Raw genomic sequence first — 14,130 nt, forward strand, 5'->3', positions numbered from 1 at the left:
AAGAGGTGAGAGTGTGTATCAACCTCAATGATGGTCTCCTCCTTGGGGGCCAGATTCTTCTCCACGTCCTCCTTCAGTCTTCTCAACATCATGGGTTTCAGAATGCCCTGCAGTTTCTGAACCTGAGACACACAGAAGCAATGTGAACACCTCATTCATTTGGAAATTTAGGAACCTTGTGAACCCGAAAAACACAACGCTCCTTTTACTATTTCCACAGTGTTGACTGAGTTGTCCACTTACCTGTTCTTCAGTCTTAAGGTCTCCAAATTCAGTCATGAATGTCTGTTCAGACGGGAAGCGCTCGGGTTCCAGGAAGTTGAGTAAGCTGAAGAGCTCCTCCACGGTGTTCTGGAGAGGAGTTCCCGTCAACAGAACTTTGTGCTCCTGCAGGAGGAGGGACAGAGAGGAGAAAATTAGAATGTCTAAAATTGAGAAGCAGGGTGTCTTTAGGACTTTAACCCCCAAAGCAAAGCAGAGGGGTCATTGTTATATGGCACAGGTAGGGGGTTATGAACTGATACAAAGAGCTCTCAGGTTTCTTTGGGCCTGTGTACACCTGGCAATAACATATGTTTTTGGGTGACCTTATAACTTAGTTGCCAGCGCTACATACAAGTGTAAACAACCGGCAAGACACATTGTGATCACAGGGTTTCCTACACATTCATATTTGTGGCAGCCCGCCATGATTTAAATATCTACCGCCACAATTAGATTTTCTGTCTCCAGAGCTGGACAGTTCCTCAGGAGTGCTGTTCAGGATTCAGACACATTGAGGCAAATTTTAAAGATATTCTCTAACATGACCATTGATACAACTTATTGATTCTTTTTTTTAAATCATTTTGTTCATTTTTTTTCCTACAAGATTTTTTTTCTTTGGTTTGGAAGGCGTTATTTTTTGCCTTATTTTTCGTCATAAACTTTTGGCGTGTTTTAAAGACCAAGTTTTGGGGGTCTTTTTTTTGTGGGCCTACAGGTTTTCTTTAAAAATCAGCGAAACACGTTAAAACCCGCTGTTAACTGGCTCTATAAGACCTTTGAAAAAACTACAAAAATTCTGAGACACACATTCTCTTTACAAACTGTACTCAGTTTGCAAAGAAACTACTAACACATACTTCAAAATGTATCATGCCCTGAGCTCAAGCAGTATTAGTAAAACCATGTGACTTAAACATGATGTGATATACTGATAACTTTACAACCACCGGCCTCTATCCAGCCCCGTGTCCCTCTTTAGCCTGGCCTTCACTCACCATGTCCATCATTTTGAGTCCCTCCAGTAGTTTGCAGTTTCGGTTTTTGAGGCGGTGGGCTTCGTCTATCACCACACAGCGCCACGGCACGCTACGCAGCTCCGGACAGTCAGTCAGAATCATCTCAAAGGTTGTTATCACCGCATGGAACCGATACGCTCCCTTTATTATCTTACCCTGGAGGTGAAGGGAGGGAGATAAAAGGAAAGAATGGAGGTCAATAACAGCAATCTGAAATGTCTTTGTCAGTAACTCCTTTATTATTATTGTTCACAGTGGATGTGGGAGGGAAACAGTTTCTTTAATGTAGGCTAGAAGTAAAAAAAAAAACACTGACTGTGGGCTGCTGCAGCTCCAGAGCTTTGTGAGGAAAACTCAAAAGAGACGGGACACTTGTGAAAGTCCTGCTAGCTTTGGCGACTTTCATTGCAATTGCTCCTAAACCTAGATGGTTTCACTGTATTTACTATCAACAAAAAACCTTGTGCTACACACTTTCCCACTTGTTTTGTGCCTCTCTTGATTCAATTTAGGTCAAATCAACAACAAAACATCCCCTCAATCTGTAAGACAGGAATAAACCCTGCAGACCAGGAGTGTCAGATGTGACTGCTGTGTGTCCCCTCTGTGTGTAGCCAACAGTACAGGAGTGGAGAGAAGAACACGACGTCCGTTACGACCTTGAGGATTACCTCGGCCTGGATTAGCAAGGACTCGGCTACTACAGCTTATTTTCTTTCTATCTTCTTGGCAAAGGTTGCACTCGGTGATGTTCGTAGCATTGTACAATACGAGCTTACAGTATATATGTGGCTTACAGCGGGAGGACTGTAAAGAGCTTACGCAGCAGAGGAGCACTGTCCATCCCCAGCTGGCTCAGGATTTCCCCTGACTGAAGAGGTGTTCAGATCTGCTGACTGTCTCACACCGCAGCGTCTACTGTGCAGCTGCATCATCCTCATCCGGGTTATTCTCCATGCAGAGCTGCTCACAGGATGTATTGCCAGGGCTTTCTTCAGTGACTACACCCCAGATTATGTTTACTTCCTTTATTTGGTTCTAATTTACTCTTTGCAAGCTATTGTTGGTGCAATTAAGGTTGAAATACCATCTAGGCTTCCGAAATGACCAAACACTGACCTTCTGATAACAGCAAATTACACTTATATTTAGAGACATGAGTGTATGAAGTATGAGACCAACTCCTGTATCAGTCAGCAGATTTTATTGGCCAATAACGGCCAATCACAGATATATCGGTATCGGCTTTGTGTTGTCTGATATGTAGGATATGAAAAGTTTGTTTTTAACTGAACATAATGCAGGAAAAGGTGCTTACGCTAATTTATGATGATTTAAATTCCAATGAACTTAACTGTTTCAGTCTTTGTCACAAGTATTTATTAACCATATCTGAGGGATAATTGCATTGAATATTTGCATATATATATATATACATATATAAAAACAGCCAATATATTCATATTGTAATTTAATTTTACTCCAAGTTTGTTTTTGCTATGAACTGAAAGTAAGATAATTTGATTTAGTCTTGGGTGTCTAGGTTGGGTGTGCTGTGCGTTTTGTTATTTGTTTTATTTTGTTGATCCATTTCTTTGTTTTTTTGTTGTTTCCCCTTTTTTTCTACTGTCTAAACTTTTTTATTTTATAAATCCCAGAGAAGAGCAGTGTCTGTATTAGTTATGTAAATGCACTAATATTATCTATCAGTAATACTTTATGTTTGCTAACTTTTGATCACTGTCAAAAAAAAATAAAAAATTTATATATATATACACACACACACACACACACACACACACACACACATATATATTTGAAGCCCCATCTCATTCTGTTTACCTGTGTGTCTCTGTAGTACATCTCGTACGCCTGAATAGTCTTGCGGCTGGCCTGGCTGCCGTGGTAGACCACCGCGTTGAGCTCAGTCCAGGTCCTGAACTCTCTCTCCCAGTTTGGGATGGTGGAGAGCGGGGCGATGACCAGGAATGGCCCCTCAATGCCCTTCATGTACATCTCGTAGAGGAATGTAATGGACTGGATGGTCTTTCCCAGACCCATCTCGTCAGCCAAGATACAGTTACGTCTGTGGAGGACAAATGTGTCATTAGGAGGTTTAAATCAGATGGACTGCATGGAGGTATTTATTTTATATTAGTGTCACTTAACTGGCAGAAGCACAGACTCCTCCCACTGAAGCCCTGATAAAAACATTCCATGACTTTTACATGACTAAGCAATGTGCTTTCATAACCTAACCCATCTTTCCCTCTACTTCATTAATACAGTTTTTCCAAAGGGGTGAGGCCGTCTGTTTTCCACTCTAGTGATCTAATGCTAAAAACTTGTGTAAGACGAGCTGGAAAATTATTGGTCATCCTCATAGACTTGGTGGAATTCCTTTGACTTCTTTTCCAGATTTGAAAAACGCCTCTTCATGATATTCCAGAAAATCCTTGATGAGTATTTCCCCTCAAACAGGAAGATTTGGGGTACGAGAAAGCATCAGAAAAATACACTCAGACTTGAATCACCTACAATCTGAATGAAGGCGTTTGTCTGCAGGCTGGTTCTATCAGAGCACATGTTCAATGCACATATGGCACCGGAGGGGAAACATAAACCAAACTCTGCTCAAGGCCAACTTAATGTCCACTTAGGACTATTAAATGAGGTGCTATCACAGGCTGGCAGAAGCAGTTACGGACTAATTCTAATAAAATAAACTTAATGGTGACTTACGAGTTGAACCAGTTGAAGGTTAGCCAGTTGAGGCCTTCCAGCTGGTATTCCCTGAGTGCGTTGCCGTTCCTGTATTCCCTGGAGCCCTCCAGCTTTTTCCAGTCGGCTGCAGGAGGCCGATCCTACAAACACATTGGATTATTCGGGGTTAATAAACGACAGTGAGGCTTATCAGACCTGTCAAATCATTGGTGTAAGGATGTGGATTTTTTAAAAAGATTCCCGATGGGTTTAAGTCTTTGAAACTGGATCAAACTGACTTAATTTCTTTCAAAAACATGGGAAGAATGGAATGAGCTAGGAAAAAGAAGTGACCCAACAATTAGTAAGAAAATAGTAAAAAGTACAGGAAAATTCTAATAATTTTGTGACATAATTTTAAATATGTAAATTATCATAATGACTATTGACTAATGACTAATAAATGATAATATAGTTATAGTTTTTCCCTAGCTTTTTTTTTCCATAAACATTTTTACAGAAATAATATAGAAATAAGGTTCTAACTCTGCATTTTTTTAGCACTATGTGAAACATTTGTTACTAAGTTGCTTATTGCCTTTTTTACATAATTTAAAAAAAAAAAAGCACCCATTTGCTCAAGGGTCAAAGATTCAAAATCCCTGTAAGAGGCATCAGAGAGCAGCACAAGGGAAGTGATGTCACTCCAGATTTCAAAGAGTTAACCCTTTGATCCCTGAGCTACTTGGTTTGATTTCTCTCAAAAACATGGGGAGAGGGCAACGAACAACTTAGCAACACATGGCCAAAAAATGAGTTAAAAATTAGGGGAAAAGTTACAAGAAAACTACAAATAAGCAAAAAAAAAAGTACTGAACAAAACCAAACAAGAAAATGAGCTAAAAAGAGTGCTGAAAAAATGTTTTTAATGTGTTTAAATTATGTATTTATTATATTTTTGCAGTAGAAAGTATGAAGTATGAATACAGTTTTCTGAATTTATTTTCTAATTTTTTGAATGATTTTCAAATAATCCTCCCTTTTTTTCTCAAACGTATTTTAGAAAGAAATATTCGTGCCACCTTTTACTAATTTCTTGCAATTTTGTGGGACATTTGTTGCCAATTGGTCATTTCACTTTTTTTAACTGTGTTTTCGAGGGGTATCAAACCAATTCTTGCTGCTTTTCCTTGCATAAAAAAAGACTAATGCACAATATTTTATTACAGGATAGTTTCACAGCAATTTGCAGTAAACAGGGTCATTTCAGGAGAAGGAGCTCAGAATAGAGAGCCAAGGTCCTGCCGCCCTTTTAAGCCACATCACATATGGATAATTATGGGGCTGTGGTTTCGTTTTCGAGGAATCTCATCATGCGCTTAACTGTTGACAAGTTGAAATTTCCACCAACAAAGTCATCGGGATTCATCGACTAGAGAATATGAATGTCAGTCAGTCAAATAGCTGAGAAGTTTCTCTGTTAGCCCCACCGAGCATCCCTCGAGCTACACTGCTGGTGTGGCTAAAACTATAAATACAAAACAGAAAAGGCCTGCCTCTGTGGAGCCTTTCTAATGCGGCCCTTAAGGAGAAACAGTAGGCAGCAGTTAAATAGATGGACACAGAGAGAGAGGAGTGATGAGGGAGAGACCACAGCCAGTCAGCTGCTTCTGTTCAGCATTAAACACACTGTTAGTGGTTTGGCCTGGCCACAAGAGCAGGGCGTGAGTGTGTGTGATTGTGTGTGTGTGTGTGTGTGTGTGTGTGTGTGTGTGTGTGTGTGTGTGTGTGTGTGCGTGTGCGTGCGTGAGTGTGTAAGACCACAAGAACGTGGCCCTGTGGAGAGCAGTTAAGGGAGCTGTAAATCTGAAGGAGGAAGGAGCCGGCAGCAGGCCAATGCACACAAACACACACACGCCTACTGGGAGGAGGCTGGGAGACGTACAGCACCCAACGATCACTCCCGGACACACACACAAACACACACACACACACAGCTACTTACCACTCTCTTAGTGTTGGGTGTGCGGTCTGCGATGCGTTCATATTCCTCAATCTTGGACTGGTCGATGTCGGCCTTCAGCTCCCAGGTGGAGTCTTCGTAAGGCAGACTGCACCATTTCACCAGATATAAGGTCACCGTCTGAAACACACACAAAAAGGAGGGAGGTTTGGTGAGTGCGTGTGTGTGTGTGTGTGTGTGTGGAGAGAGGGGAGAGGATCACACCCATGAAAGATGACAGGAAGAGATCAAAGCACCTCTCCGTTTTCATCTGTGCTCTCTGAAACATCTAGGACGCGGTCCACCTCCACGTAGTCCGGGTTAAAAGGCTCATCATCCATCTGGAGAGAAAGCAGGAAGAGTTTTACAGTTAGAAGCAAAAGAGGCGGTTTAACGACATGTTGGCTTACAGCGTGTATTGGGGTGAGACCAGATGCTTTCATGTTCAAAGTGTTAAACTGAGGGAGAACTTTTGTGCCTTTTGAGCTTTTTCCATGTGGGTTTCAATTTCTATACTTTTTCTTTTCCCCGTTCTGAAGGTTGAGGCAGCTGAACTTTGTGGATTTCTGGGGGTCCGGATCAGTCAGTGAATATTACTGAGTGGCGCTTACTGTCTGTATAAGGGGCTGTACGCATGCCATGCTTTTTGCGTGCTATTGTTTTTAAAGGAGATGCACACAGGCATGTTCATAAGCTGAATCAATGTTGTTCTGACGTGCTCCGGAGCACCTATTTTTCAGGGTGTGACAGTTGTGCCCTGGGGTAAAAAGAATTCAACTTTTGGAGGACAGCAGCACGCACATCAATTAAAATAAAAAAAAGACTCTTAATCGCAAAAAAAAGTTTTAACGCTCGCAGGAGGTGGTATTTCAGGTTTGCATAACATCACTCATTGGAAACACAGTCATCTCGCAACTGTTTTTTATTGACATTTTGAAAATACTGCTTAAGTTTTAGACAAACCTGCAGTGGAAACCGGCCTACTGTGAGTTGGGGGAAAATTTTCTGTCCCTGGCATGGAGCTCACACTCTCGCAGCAATAGCTACATCTGAAACAGTCTGTGGTGAAGTCAAACGTGGCATATTTGACAAGAGCTGGCAGTTCAGCATGCTGAGATGGCTTCAAAACGTTTTGGGTACACTATTGCCCACGTTCAAAGTATCAAATGAAGAACTCTATCTGTATCTCCTCAAGGGTACTGGTAATTTATAAACTACTCACTTGTAGTGTAGAGTGCAGGTCTTACCTCTGTTATGAAGTTGTTGAGCTGTTGCTTGGCCCTGAACCTCTTGACCTTCTGGTGTATTCTCTTGTCCTTCTCCAGCTCCTCCAGGTCTGCCCAACGACAGTGGAGGTATGAACTGCGACACAAGAGACACAACGTGATTCATATCAATGAGGGCCAGAAAATACAGGAGAGCATGTTGCACACTTATCTGCAAGCTGTGTGGTCAAATTTGTGCATGCGGCTTAAATCTCATTTGCATTTTCTGCTGTCCACACTGCAATGATGTCTGAATGAGTCTGGAAGGACACTGTGCCAGCTGAGTCAAAAGCCCTTTTATACAAAGATTGCACTATAGTGCAACTCTGAAATCCCTTCTTCATACTGTCTTTTTCATTTTTACACAGAACTGAAAAACAAAGGTGGCTCCATTGTGTGATGTTAGACAGCATGCCGGCATCCCGGAAGCAACAGAGGCATGACTGGCAGGACGTTTAACACAACAATGTCTGCCTCTCATGTGACATTACATACAAGCTGGCAGCGCTTTCTAACCAATAACAATAACTGCATTTACACTGCCTGTTCAAGGCGGGAATATCACAGCGTTATGCCGTCTCTCTGTTCTGTATATAACATCCGATCACAGAAAGGGAGGACAGAGTGGTCTCGCCTTTGAGCCGGGAGCAGAGGTAGTAACAGTGTCGTAGAGAGGTCTGCGTAAAATGTAAAGCCGGAAAGACATGACTATGGGCAGCACAGGTGTGACGTTTTGACGACATATTATGAGTGCGACCCACTGTGGGAAATTTAATAAGCAGCTGTAAGCATAGCCGCTAATTCAATGAAGATGAGCAGCAGCACCGTTTAGACAGAATGGTGAGGCGGCATAAGAGTGCAACACTCCCACCTTGAACAAGCAGTGTGAGAGGGACTAATAAGTGTTTTGACAAAAGCTGCACAAAAATGCCACATGCATACAGCAATATGAAAGAATGTGACTGTATTACCACCACTTCAGTGCTATTGATGCAAGTGGATGTACAGCACAAATGAATGAGTCACCTTGTGGTCAAAGAAAGCAAATAATACTGAGCCTTTTACACTTATGGATGCCATACTGTGTGTGTGTGTGTGTGTGTGTGTGTGTGTTAAAAATATGTTTTAAAAAAAGAAAACAGCCCTGCTTTAATAGATTGAAGAGGAAGATATGGAAAAAAGGCCTGTTACTCACAAGCCCTTGAACTTGACGTAGAACTCCTCCACCTCCACTTCCTCCCCCGACTCCAGCTGAACAGAAAAAAAGAGTCATAATCAGCAAATATAGCAGCAGTATGGTGAAAGAGCACAAGTGGTTTGTCATTGTTATACAACATGTGGTTAAGTGGCACAGGAGGGGCCTGCATACCACACCATCACACTGATCTGTCAGTCAACACTCAATCTCTGCTTGACATCGTCACAGCGAGGGAGAGAATTGTTTCATTCATATCTTGTCAGTCTCTCAGACATTCAACATAAAGGCCAAATGTGAATGAAGCCAGAAGAGTAGATAAAATATGCACAAATTCAACTTCAAATCTAGACAAAGATTAGTCCCTATAAAACCTGAGCTTATTGGCTTGATTTCTTTCAAAAACATGGGAAAAAGACAATGAGCAACCAAGAAAAAAAACAACACAGAAATTATCAAGAATTTAGTGAAAAATCCAAGGAAATTACTTGAAATTTGTATTAAAAAAAATAATAATGATAAAATAAAAATAAATAGATATAACAAAACAAAAACAACAACAACAATAATAATAATACATTTAATTAAATTTAAATAAATAATGATAATAATATTTTGTAACAAAAATTAAAAATGTAATTATGATAAGCATAAATACAGTATTTCCCCAGCTTTTTCAGTTTTGCCCTGGACATTTTTCCCTGGCTTTTCAGAAATTATTTTCTAAATCTACTAATTTCTTGCAATTTCAGAAACAGAACCAAGTTGCTTGCTGCCTATTTCCCATGATTCTGGAAAAAACAAAAAACAAAACTGCACCAATAAGCTCTGGGTTAATAGTTTTAAATATTGGTGAGAGGCATCTAAAAGCAGCATACAACAACTTTTGTCACTCCAGGTTTCATGGGTTAATGGTCAAAACAAAAATACTTTTCTAAATGTGTTGCTGACAACAAAAACAAACATTAAACAATAAAAGATGAAGCAAGTCTTTGTGTTTTCCATTCATACATGATGTGTGTGAACTGGAAATACCAAAACACTGCTTCTTTTCGAGCGCAGCGTCCACTTCCATTCACCATTACTACTGTAACACACACACACACACACACACACACACACACACACACACACACACACACACACACACACACCCTCCACCACGCTACTACTACTGTAATGCCATGAATCATCAATCACACACACACACACCCTGCCTGAGGAAACGCTAGCTTGGCGTCTGGCGTAGCTAGCATTGTGGTTTTGGCTGTGTGCCAAGCCCGAGGTCAACTCTGAATGGAGAGTGAGTGTGTGCGTGTGTGTTTGTGTGTGTGTGTGTGCATGTGTGTAGGTGGGGGGGTAACCCGTTGGCAGCTGGCTAGCAAAGGAAAGTTGGCTGGTGACTACATGTGCGTGTGTTGGCTCGGGAATGAGCTTTCTTTAGATGAGCCGTCTAAAACAAAGCCGAGTAGACACACATATACGCACAATCAGATGCGCACACACAGCTCCAAGCACACATGCTGAAATACAAGAACTCTTGTCTCCGCTTACCAAGTGAATACACGCTGTCTGAGCTCTGTGTGTATGTGTGTGTGTGTGTGTGTGTGTGTGTGTGTGTGTGTAATCTGCTTAGGCCAGCTGTGGAGCGGCTAATCAGATGACGTAAACTATGACTCGGGCCAGTGTGTGCATGTGTGCGTTTCTCTGTGTGTTGTGTCAGTGTCTGTGGTGTGTGAGTGTGTGTGTGTGTGTTACTGTGTATCTCACCTGTTTCTTGGTGATGCGTTTGCCCATGATCTTCTCCACGACAGGCCCCTCAGCCTCAGCCACATCCTGGAAATACACAGAACAAGTGAAGTGTTGGAGCTAATGCAGGTTTTGATATCACCTGCCTGTACCTTCTGCACAGACATTCGGTTGGTACAGTATTTCCATCAATGACCCAAAACAAGAGATAGTTTGGTGATGGATACCTGAGTTTGATTGGTGCGGAAAATCTGATGCTTTTAAATGTAAAGCTTCTTTCTATATACACGGTCAAGATTTTTTACTTTGGACTCTGGCCTTAAACTCATACTTAAGGAAACCGGAGCAGTACCTGTTGTTGTGACGATGGGGACTTGGGTGTTGGTGAGTCGTCTCCGCTGTCATCCTCCTCTGAAATCCTGAACTCCAGATCCTCCGTGTACCTCTTCCTCTTCACTTGACGGCTGGAGCGACGCTTCTGTTGGACAGAGGAAATGGCATCAGCTGGAGTTTTGTTCCCCTTTTCCACCAAAGTTAGTGCATGTAGAATTTTTAATTGTTAAAAAGAGTAAGCCTGTGTGTGAGTGTGTGTGTGTGTGTGTGTGTGTTTGTGTGTGTGTGCACTCCTATTTTTTTCTATGTCACTTTTAGATGTCACAGCAGCACGGAGGCCAGTTATGTTAACGGTGGTTACTTTTTTCTATAATGCAGACTAGTTTGGAACGATTTTTAGCTCTGCTTGGGCGGACACGGATGGTATTTTGTCACGGCATGTCATTGCGTTTTGCCTGTTAATGGTCTGAAATTAACGGTGTCATGTTTCCATCACTGCTGATCGGAACCAGTAAACCAATAAACACCCATGACAACTGCAGAATCATTTGATGTGGTGTGAATGTAGGTTGTAACCTTTCCCATTACATACAAAGCCAGATGTTAGTGGGTGTTTTAGTGGGGGGGGGGCAGTGGAAAGGGGGCTTTTGAGAAATTCCTAGCTTAGAAACTAGATGATGTGACATCATGCCCTTTTAATTCATTAATAGTTTGAAACCTGGAGCAACATCGTTGTTCTTGTACTGCTTCAGATGCCTTTCACAAGTATTCAAACCACAGAAACCTACGCTAATTGTTGCAATTTCTTTCAAAAACACAGGGGAAAAAAAGGATTAGCAATTTAGTAAGAAATGTACCACAAATTGTAAAATTAAAAAATTATCATTAAAAAGCAAGGGAAAAATATTTTGCCTTTACCTAGTTTTTGGTTTTACTTTCTTTAAAAAAATAATTTTCTGGCAATTTTTTGGGTACTTTGTACTGATATCTTGCTAATTTTGGTGTCATTTTTTCTCAAGCTCATTACCTTCTTTCCATGTTTTTGAGAGAAATCAAACCAATTTACTCAGGTTTCAAAGGGTTAAAACTAATCGTAAAGCAAAGAAAATCCACCTCCAAAAGATACATGAATCAATATGTAGTGACACAACAAAAACAAAATGCTTCACAGTATATTACCCTGTTCTAAGACTACAGGGCTGTGTGTGCGCTTATCATTCAGCTGGCTGTCCTCCTCCAACAGACTTCATTTTCATTATTCATTATTCCCTTCCATATGCTCCAGTGTGTTGTCCATTTTCACTTCACCCAAGTTGTTGGACTCAAAGTGCTGCTAGATAATAAGGATGTGTAAAGAACTACAGTAGTGAGTAGACTAAAGAGGACATACTGCTGCTGAGGTACTCTCCTGTTTGAAAGAGCCCTGACTCTTTATGCAGCTAATAGGCAGATGCTACTCTGTTTACATGGCCCACATAATTACATTTGCACATTAAAAATTGATCTGTTTGAAGAGGGATACAGTGGAGTTGTTCTTTTGAAGAGCACATTCAACAGTAAACAGGTAGAAAAATTAAATTGCATTTGAGATAAATAAGGAAAAAAATGTGTGCAGCAGTTGAAAAGTTGCTGATAGTGCATCATGTGAACTTGGCAAAGGGGCCTGTCTGCTTGGTCTGTCAACAAGGCTGGTTTACAACACAAACAGCAGACACCGACTGGCTCTACGCCTTCTAGCTCTACAGCAGGGACACCCAATTTGGGCCCGCTTCTGCAAAATGTTTCTAGGGTTTAGGACATTTCTATGATTTCAGGTCATTTCTAGGATTCTGGGACATTTATAGGATTTTAGGATGTTTCAAGGATTTAATGACATTTCTAGAATTTAAGAACATTTCTAGGAATTTCAGACATTTCTAAGATTTTAGGACAATTCAAGGATTTTTATACATTTCTGGAATTTTCAGCACATTTCTAGTACTCAATGACATTTTTAGGATTCCAGGGCGTTTCTAAGTCTTTAGGATGTTTCTAGGATTTGTGGATGTTTTAATAATTTGTGGACGTTTGTAGCATTTTTGGACATAAGGGGCTTTGCTAGGATCTCTGTCAGGGGATGCAGGGATCCTCCACAGGCCCGTTTTTGATAAGGTAGCTCTGTTTTGATGCTACTTTTAACACTCTTGCACCTTATGTATACTAAAAGTACTTTATTGTGAATTAGAAAATGTTTGAGGGGCCACCCGGCACCCTATTGGGATCCAGGTGGTTGGGCCGTAAGTTGAGTACTGCTCTACAGGCTGGGACACTGAGAGATGTGCAAAGGTTTCAAGGCCTTCTGCTTTTTTTGCAGTGTAGCTCCTTCCTGGAGCTGCGACTTTAAATACTTTTTACTATCATAACTTTTTCAGAAGCTTGGAAAGTTGAAACAAAGTTTGAAACCTTTAAAAGCTGCTCTTCTTGTATGTATCTCCTTACCTGTACGCCATCATCGTCGTCATCTTCAGGAGCTGAGGGGGGCGGAGACTTCACCTCCACATCGTCGCTGACTGACGACTCTCTCTTCCTCTTGGAATCCTTCTTAGCAGCGCTAGTCCCGCCCTCAGACTCCACCTTCTTACTGCTGTGGGAAGACAGAAAAAAACTTTATTCACTAAAGAACAAAACATGTGGCTAAAAACAACAAAAGATCATTCCTTAATGTATACCTCTTTTACAGGCCACAAGGCATTCATGTTTGTGTGTCTGTGTGCCTGTGTGTGTGTCTCTGTCCCAGGGCGGTCGCCATGTTTGATTTACCCATTTAGAAATCATTAGTGTGCCTCAGGCTCTGGCACACAGGGGGTTAATATGATGAAAGACTGTGAGGGAGGTGTGGGGGGGCAAGATAGAGAGATACAGGCACAGAGAGGAAGAGAAAGGGGGGCCCAGAGAGAGAGAGAGACAGAGAGGGAAGGGAGTGAGAGAGAGACAGGCAGACTGGGAGAGGGACAGAGGAGAGAGAGAGAGGCCCCAGAAAGAAAGAGGAGGGGGGAGGGGTTGAAAGGCCCCCAGGCTTCCTCTAATCTCTGGCATGGAAAGCAAGAGGAGCTGGCTCCATCTGCGAGTGTGTGTGCACACACCGCTGAGGAAGGCGAGAGGACACTCGGCAGCGCTCTTCTGTCTCTCACACAGCCTGTCAGTTCTGTTTCCTTACTGCCATGACCGTTCCCAAACAGAAGACTGCCACGCCAGTTTACTAAATACTGACTTCAATGACCGACTCACAGATATGTACCCACGCCATCATGAGGGTCTGGACCCCACGGCATAGATTTGCATCCAAATCCACAATGGAATCTGCTTATGGGATATGACTCCCTTTCAAACTTATTACATCTATTGAAGATTCAGCACTTTCAAGTAACTAAACATGTAGCTCCAATCTTAACCCTTTGATGTTCGAGGGACATCACAGTATTTAAACATTTGAAACTGATGCAGTTTCTTTCAATAACATGAGGGCAAAGGTGACAAGCAACCTGGTAAGAAATATTCCACAATCTGCAAAAAAATTGTCTATTTTGAATATGATTTTTAAAAAGCTGGGGAAAAATGTCA

The 14,130-nt window shown here is 41.6% G+C and overlaps 1 protein-coding gene across 2 annotated transcripts in view; it reads right to left on the reverse strand.

Annotated features, from left to right (window-relative positions):
* chd7 (chromodomain helicase DNA binding protein 7) overlaps positions 1-14,130 on the reverse strand; it is a 95,520-nt gene that overhangs the window by 34,909 nt on the left and 46,481 nt on the right. For both annotated transcript variants that reach the window (XM_042497549.2, XM_088085018.1), the window contains 12 exons: positions 13,009-13,153; positions 10,550-10,675; positions 10,219-10,284; positions 8,449-8,504; positions 7,236-7,350; positions 6,246-6,329; positions 5,992-6,129; positions 4,026-4,147; positions 3,126-3,369; positions 1,263-1,439; positions 244-387; positions 24-122 (listed from right to left, as the gene is read on the reverse strand). In XM_042497549.2, the coding sequence (XP_042353483.2) occupies positions 24-122; positions 244-387; positions 1,263-1,439; positions 3,126-3,369; positions 4,026-4,147; positions 5,992-6,129; positions 6,246-6,329; positions 7,236-7,350; positions 8,449-8,504; positions 10,219-10,284; positions 10,550-10,675; positions 13,009-13,153 (1,516 nt within the window). The remainder of the gene's footprint in view (positions 1-23; positions 123-243; positions 388-1,262; positions 1,440-3,125; positions 3,370-4,025; positions 4,148-5,991; positions 6,130-6,245; positions 6,330-7,235; positions 7,351-8,448; positions 8,505-10,218; positions 10,285-10,549; positions 10,676-13,008; positions 13,154-14,130) is intronic.

Source organism: Plectropomus leopardus, chromosome 12, assembly GCF_026936395.1.
Source record: "Plectropomus leopardus strain MGB_pleo_1.0 chromosome 12, ASM2693639v1, whole genome shotgun sequence".
Classification (NCBI taxonomy): Eukaryota; Metazoa; Chordata; class Actinopteri; order Perciformes; family Serranidae; genus Plectropomus; species Plectropomus leopardus.